Consider the following 7,500-nt stretch of genomic DNA (forward strand, 5'->3'; position numbering starts at 1 on the left):
AAGAGCCGTCCAGCGGTCACCGCAGAGAGCCGAGCCCGGGCTCCTCCAGCCCGGCAGAGAGGCGAGGCCACCGCCGCGAGAAGCCTCAGCACCTGAGACATGCTCTCCGTGAACACGACGCTTCTTCTGGGGGTTTAATCTCCTCCCTTGAACTCCATCGCGTTTGCACCAACAAAGTGTTATTGAATAGCAGCGTGAAATGTCAACGAGAGGGTGATGTAAAAGCTCGACAGACCGTCTCCTCGAGTGCCTGACGGGAATTGTTACGAACATAAAATATATTTATGATTATAAATAAATATCAAGATCATACATTGGGTGAGTATACTATAAAACAGGATATATATATCAAATGTGACAAAATTAATTGATTTAATTCTCTTTAAAATGACTTATTTACAGTCGGGCATCAGAAAGGCCGTCTCTGGGTCCTCACAGAACACCTTCTCTCTGATTGGCTGAGATAGAAAGAACGTTTGTTACAAAAATAAAATATATTTACCAATTATATAAAAGATTCAGATCATAAAATGGGTGAATGTACTTCAGAACATGATATATATATATGAAATATGACACACGAAGTTTATTTAATTCTCTTTAAAATGACTTATTTACATTCAGGCATCAGGAAGGCCGACTCTAGGTCCTCACAGGACACCTTCTCTCTGATTGGCTGAGATAGAAAGACCTTTTACTCCGACGCATTCTTCAGCCGTCATGTAACTTGTTACCAAAACATGGAATGACTGTGCGTTTTCTCATTGATACATTTGATTATTACACGTAAAAACAACAGTTGAACAATATATTTAAATGATCAAAAATACATGTTTCTGTTTGTGAGAAGAAATAAATGTAAATATAGGGCAAGTGAGACAAAAATAAAGAACACAAAGTTTAAAAAAAAGACAGGACAATCTTATCACATTGAAATTATTTTTGTTTTAAAAGTATGCTTTGTTAATATTTTTTTTATTTTTATCGTTAATTAACAACAATATCGTATTAAAACGTAAATTATTCTTATATAACTCAAAATTATAAAAAGGCTAAACAACAGTAAAATATTTCCCACATCTTATGTTAAGGTCTTCAACTTGTTTCGTCCGATCAACGGTCCAAAACCCTGAGAGTGTTAAATCTCTCTCTCTCTCTCTCTCTCTCTCTCTCTCTCTCTCTCTCTCTCTCTCAGCTTCCTCTGTAGGTGCTGTAGGAGAACCGACTCATCAGCAGAGGAAGGTGGAACCTCTGCTCCGGCTCAGTGATGCTAAACACAACCTGGAAAGACACACACACACACACACACACACACACACACACACACACACACACACACACACACACACACACACACACACACACACACACACACACACACACACAGAGAAACACTCAATAAAATTAAAAAACATTTCAACACGTTCTCATCCCAACTCATACTGACACTTGGTCCACTACAGTCATTCAGTGAATTCACACTAAAACACTTAAAGGTTAAGATAACACCATCATGTTAGGGCTTTAAAATAAACAACGTAAATAAAACGTAATTTAAGCACGGAAAACACTTAAAAACAACATCAATAACACTTTAGGTCTCCTGTGTGAAAGTCCCGTTTTTAACAATTACATTTACATTGTGGATTTAGTTTATTGACAAATAATAAATTATCTTCAGTTCTAAATGTAAATCTGCAGACTGCAGCAATAAATCCATGTTGTTATTTATCATGATGATGTTATGAGACACGTTACTGTTGTTTGAACACACTTATTCTGCTCTTACTTGAGTTCTATTGGGGGGGGGGGCTGAACTGTCCCTTTAATTCTTAATCCTGAGGATTTGGCTGATTTGGCGACACCTTGTGGTGATAAACTGGTAACATCTAAAGTGTTTTTTTATAAACCTCCAGGACATCTGCAGAAAGCTAAATCTGTTTTAATAAATGATTTAAAGTAAAACTCTATATATGTGAGTCGTTCGTAAAGATCGACTTCTTCAAGAGAAAAAAAAAGATCCTGAAGCTCACCTCTACATACGGGTAGAAGGAGTTCTGGCCCAGGCTCTCCCAGTACGAACCCGTCTCAAAGCGGAGCTTGTACATTCCGGGGCCGAACGCCTCTCGACCGATGAGTCCCGAGCAGCGGCCATCTTCATTTGTTGTCCTAAAAGAATCATGAAGGAGAGAAGATTTTGCTCTGTTTCTCTTCCATAATGCCTCATTTGCATATTTAAACATAACATGTCAGAATAGCAGAATAACATGTTTAAAATAGAAAATACTCATTGTGATGTCAGTAATGAACTGGTGAAGTTTCATGTTGATATCTATCAGTTCAAAGTTTTACTGCAGTGATGTATTTTGTATTTTGTCCGCGGGTTTGAACCCTCACCTACCCGACACTGAGCATGCTCCAGATCATCATCTTGGTGTCCAGCCGGTGCAGGCTGACGGCCATCCGGGCTGCCGGGACGCCGTCACCGGTGTTCAACACGTGAGTGGTCAGAGGGCTGGACTCTGCTGCCGCCATGGTCTGCAGGACAGGTGAGGAGACAGGTGAGGAGACAGGTGAGGACAGGTGAGGAGACAGGTGAGGAGACAGGTGAGGAGACAGGTGAGGATAGGTGAGGAGACAGGTGAGGACAGGAGAGGATAGGTGAGGAGACAGGTGAGGATAGGTGAGGATAGGTGAGGAGACAGGTGAGGGTAGGTGAGGAAACAGGTGAGGATAGGTGAGGACAGGTGAAGAGACAGGTGAGGGTAGGTGAGGAAACAGGTGAGGACAGGTGAGGATAAGTGAGGACAGGTGAGGAGACAGGTGAGGATAAGTGAGGACAGGTGAGGAGACAGGTGAGGATAGGTGAGGACAGGTGAGGACAGGTGAGGATAAGTGAGGACAGGTGAGGATAGGTGAGGAGACAGGTGAGGATAGGTGAGGACAGGTGAGGATAAGTGAGGACAGGTGAGGAGACAGGTGAGGATAGGTGAGGACAGGTGAGGATAAGTGAGGACAGGTGAGGATAGGTGAGGACAGGTGAGGATAAGTGAGGACAGGTGAGGACAGGTGAGGATAGGTGAGGACAGGTGAGGAGACAGGTGAGGATAGGTGAGGACAGGTGAGGAGACAGGTGAGGATAGGTGAGGACAGGTGAGGATAAGTGAGGACAGGTGAGGAGACAGGTGAGGATAAGTGAGGACAGGTGAGGAGACAGGTGAGGATAAGTGAGGACAGGTGAGGATAGGTGAGGACAGGTGAGGATAAGTGAGGACAGGTGAGGACAGGTGAGGATAGGTGAGGACAGGTGAGGAGACAGGTGAGGATAGGTGAGGACAGGTGAGGACAGGTGAGGAGACAGGTGAGGACAGCTTTACCTGTCGGACCTTCAGTTATATTGTCAGTCTCAACTGGGCTTCATGACGCCACAATGCGGAACAATAAATGACAATTATTGACTCATTAAGAAGTTTCAGTTAACAACTTTGATTGAAGTGTATTTTTCTACAGTAGCCCTGAGAGGACAAACCACACACTGACTGACGGCATTTTCACGTTTTTGCGTCGGCTGCCGTAGTTCAGTTCCTACACAAGGTTCAGTTTGTTGCAATCTGCGACCTCACCGCTAGATGGCGCCATATCTTTCATACTGCAGCTTTAAATATAAGTTTAAGTTTGGCAGAGTTTAACAGTTAACCTGCTTCATCCGCACTGTGCGGGTCTGACTTAATCAGATTCGATTGAGAAACAACAGTCATCACATTTTGATTCAAATATAGACAAATCCTGATTGTGACATAACTTTTCCTGCCTGAGAAAATATAACTTCCGTGTCCGTCATGTGACGCCATGAGGCCCAAACATACTTTTTCCACATAGATCCTTTTTTTTTGCAACTTAATTGTCCTTTAATCTTATTATTTGTGTGTATGTGTGTTGTGCAACCTTCGTGTGTTCTGCTAATATTTAACCGGTATCTTACATTTTGTCAATAAATAAATCAACTTCCCAGTAAAAACACTTTACAAAGAGAAAAAGCATCAGATCAAATTATACAAATGACTATTTAAATTAGAAGTAAATTAGTGAAGATTATGTTTTTTTACACATATTTGAGTCACGTCTCAGGAATGTGTTTAATCTGTTTCAAGTAATTCATTTTAAACTAGTGAACCAGCAGATTAAAGCTCTGAGCTAAACAAACTAGTCAAAGGACTTTCATCCGTTTGACCTTTTGACTCTCCCCCTGTGTGTTTTTCCCAAAATCTCATGATCCCGATCAATTAAGAGTTATCAATGTGTCATGGGAATGTGAGCCTGGCTTTTCCTTATATTCTATTTTTGAAGAACATCAAAGGAAGAACAGATATGTCTGATTAAAATGTGACAAATGTGCAAAACAGGAGACCAGCAGAGAAAGCAGTACAAAGATTAAGAGTTGAAGCTTAGATGTTGATCCTGGCCGAACAAACCATGAACAAAACCCTTGCTGTGGACGCGCTCATACTGGTGATACTCTGGAAGTATTCTTGAAATGAAAACGCAGTATTGTGAAGGAAAACGTGTGTTCGTTTGTTGTAGAAGCAGCCTTACCTTTGTGTGAGCACGCCTCTCTGCTGCAGCGGAGTTCACTTCCCAAAATAAGCCAGTCCAACCAGTTGCACTGTCGCTGTGCACACGCCCACTGCTCAAAAGCCAGTTACCCAGCATGCACTGCGCAAACAGACCTGTGTCAAAGGTTGTCCTGCGCTCTAATGAATCAATAACACTTGCTGAGAGAGTCAACATGTGATCCACTGTTTGACTGTGACTTTACATGTGAGGGCTCCAACTGATTCAATCAAAACACAGACAATATAACATGATATACAGCCTGAGTGGAAAGTTATTCTTTAATTACAGTGTTGTCATATGATTCAACCTTTTGTAGTAGCTTCATTGTTGCTTTATTAGCTCCGCAAATGAAGCTATGGTTTTGGTTTTGTCTGTTTATTAGCAGGATTACGGAACAACTACTGACTTAAATTTCATTAAATTTGGTGGCAGGGTGTAGCATGGGCGATGGAAGAGCCAAATGTTATTTACAGATCCATAACAAACTTTAAAACAATATGCAAGACATTTATTGGTAGAAGACAAACATAATATAAGGAGGTACATATTTAATATTTGTGTTTCACTTCATACGAGTTGTTAAATTGTCTATATATATTTATACAGTACATATACAGTGCTGACTGTTTCTGCCTTGTAATGTACTTTATAATGCAATTCATGTTTATCATGTAATGTACATCAGTGGACCCCATGAAATGTAGCAGATAGCATGAGCTAATGGGGGTAAACAGATAACCCTCTGCTAAGGCCAAGCCGTGTCCCACAATGTCAACGTAAGAGACACTTTTTGGGGGGGATCTGTCTCTTGGTTTTAATCTGCTCCAAAATGTAAAGAGTTCTTCTTTGGCCCATGCCACACTCTTCCACCGTGTTTCAGGAAAATTGGGCCACAAACAAACAAACCAACAAGACACTAAATTCCTACCAAACCTAACTTTTGATCCACCCTTTAAAAGAGGGGAGAAGAGGAAGAACTACTGAATTAAACCATTCATTACTACACACATCCATGCAGAATACTGTTATCGTTGCACACACAAAGCTCACACATGTATTTTATGAAAAATACTTTTACTACTTCCACACTGAAATACATTTAGCACCGAGGACAAAACACAAAAAGCACCGACAACAGCAGAAACAACAGTGAAGCCAAATGTAGCTGCAGTTATACAGGATTCCTTATTGAAACATTTCTAGCAACGTGTTTTAAAAGTCTGAAATGTTTAAGTATAAAGAGCCACTAATGTACACATAAATATGTATAATAAGTGTCTTTTTTTTAAACCAACAAATATTTTTTACATGAGGGGTTTAAACATATTTACAGTCACAGTTATTCAGCTGGGAAAACAAAATGCTTTATGAATCCGTTTGACTCACACTGCTCTCCATCAAACCAGTCATAAACCAACATAATGTCCTGAAATGGAAGATATAACATGATTGAAAACAGGAAGTAGTCTGACATTGTGGTGCACAGACATGGTGTAAACAAGCAAATAGAGGTGGGGTGGCACGGTGCGGGTAACAGATAATCAGACCAAATGTCTGGCCAACACAGAACATCTAAGTGTTGGATGGGCGTACAGAGGGAAATGGAACGGCGTAGTTTGCACCATTGTACGGATTCCATAGTAAATTCCCTGCTATTTCGTCAAACCGTGAGAAACAAATAGTATTCATCATTGTAGTTCATGCAAACACAAACACAATGCTGCAAACAAATGGTTTACAGGCCATACAGGTACCACAGGTTCAGGTATTGTAATCCAGGACAACTTCTGGTAAACTCTGATGGATCACTTCAGACTTCAGCTGATAACTCCTCAACTCTGTTCATTGATTGAAAGAGGACTAAAGTCTTGAGCTATTGAGCGTAGATTAAAACCTTATGTCTCTTTGAACCTGTTGCAGCTGTTGACCTAGACTAACTAGACTGATCTGTAACGTAACCTGACCCAAACTGTTAGCTCTGTGCCTGTTAGCTAACCTAAACCAACTGTTTATGCTGTTAAATGATCGGTTAGCTAACCTAAACCAACTGTTTATGCTGTTAAATGATCGGTTAACTAACCTAAACCAACTGTTTATGCTGTTAAATGATCGGTTAGCTAAGCTAAACCAACTGTTTATGCTGTTAAACGATCGGTTAACTAACCTAAACCAACTGTTTATGCTGTTAAATGATCGGTTAGCTAAGCTAAACCAACTGTTTATGCTGTTAAACGATCGGTTAACTAACCTAAACCAACTGTTTATGCTGTTAAACAATCGGTTAGCTAAGCTAAAGCAACTGGTTATGCTCTTAAACGATTGGTTAGCTAAGCTAAACCAACTGTTTATGCTGTTAAACGATCAGTTAGCTAAGCTAAACCAACTGTTTATGTTGTTAAACAATCGGTTAACTAAGCTAAACCAACTGTTTATGCTGTTAAATGATCGGTTAGCTAAGCTAAACCAACTGTTTATGCTGTTAAACTTGTCCATTACATTACATGTAGCAATTTTTTAGCTAGCCGTTAGCTAACCTGAAGAAAACCCATCGGTAGGATAACCTCAGTTATCTCTGTCCCATTAGTTAACTTAAACCAACAGGTGCTGCTAAACTGATCCGTTAGCTTACATATAACAAACATGGTCTGAAATTAAAAACCCTCAAGCGCCAAGTTCAGGTAGAATTTGGCGAGTAAATCTTGGAAAGGCTATCCGCCACACCGGCGGGTAATTGTACCAAAATAGTCATGTAATAAAAACTATGCCGAGATGAGAGTCTCTACTGTGTTTTGGTCATATTTAAGTTGCTGAACACAATTATTAGGTAACTGTAAACCAAAGAGTTTCATCTGCAAAAACGGAGTGTGTAGCTGCTACACCACTTGA

The 7,500-nt window shown here is 40.5% G+C and overlaps 3 protein-coding genes across 6 annotated transcripts in view; all 3 read right to left on the reverse strand.

The window, feature by feature from the left end:
* The window catches only part of LOC137881108 (mitochondrial inner membrane m-AAA protease component AFG3L1-like), an 8,831-nt gene extending 8,614 nt beyond the window's left edge, over positions 1-217 (reverse strand). The window contains exon 1 of the mRNA XM_068722865.1: positions 1-217. This exon is cut by the window's left edge and continues 31 nt beyond it. Within this exon, the coding sequence (XP_068578966.1) occupies positions 1-101 (101 nt within the window). The 5' untranslated portion in view covers positions 102-217.
* Positions 218-558: 341 nt separating this feature from the next.
* On the reverse strand, positions 559-4,663 carry urahb (urate (5-hydroxyiso-) hydrolase b). 2 transcript variants are annotated; one of them, XM_068722867.1, is made up of 4 exons: positions 4,594-4,663; positions 2,402-2,538; positions 2,034-2,169; positions 559-1,281 (listed from the first exon to the last, which is right to left on the reverse strand). In XM_068722867.1, exons 2-4 carry the CDS (start codon positions 2,533-2,535, stop codon positions 1,192-1,194), a joined length of 360 nt encoding a protein of 119 aa, XP_068578968.1. In that variant the 5' UTR covers positions 2,536-2,538; positions 4,594-4,663; the 3' UTR covers positions 559-1,191. The 2 variants fall into 2 exon arrangements, with proteins under 2 accessions (XP_068578968.1, XP_068578967.1); XM_068722866.1 differs by lacking the exon at positions 4,594-4,663 and adding an exon at positions 4,473-4,558.
* Positions 4,664-4,946: 283 nt separating this feature from the next.
* LOC137881914 (RNA-binding Raly-like protein) overlaps positions 4,947-7,500 on the reverse strand; it is a 39,602-nt gene continuing 37,048 nt past the window's right edge. For 2 of the 3 annotated variants that reach the window (XM_068724106.1, XM_068724107.1), the window contains exon 8: positions 4,947-7,500. This exon is cut by the window's right edge and continues 835 nt beyond it. The gene's annotated coding sequence lies outside the window, so the exon portion shown is untranslated. The other variant, XM_068724108.1, reaches the window with a different exon arrangement.

This window comes from Cebidichthys violaceus, unplaced genomic scaffold (assembly GCF_023349555.1).
Source record: "Cebidichthys violaceus isolate CVI_PGR_0920_01 unplaced genomic scaffold, fCebVio1.0.p SCAF_3, whole genome shotgun sequence".
NCBI lineage: Eukaryota > Metazoa > Chordata > Actinopteri > Perciformes > Stichaeidae > Cebidichthys > Cebidichthys violaceus.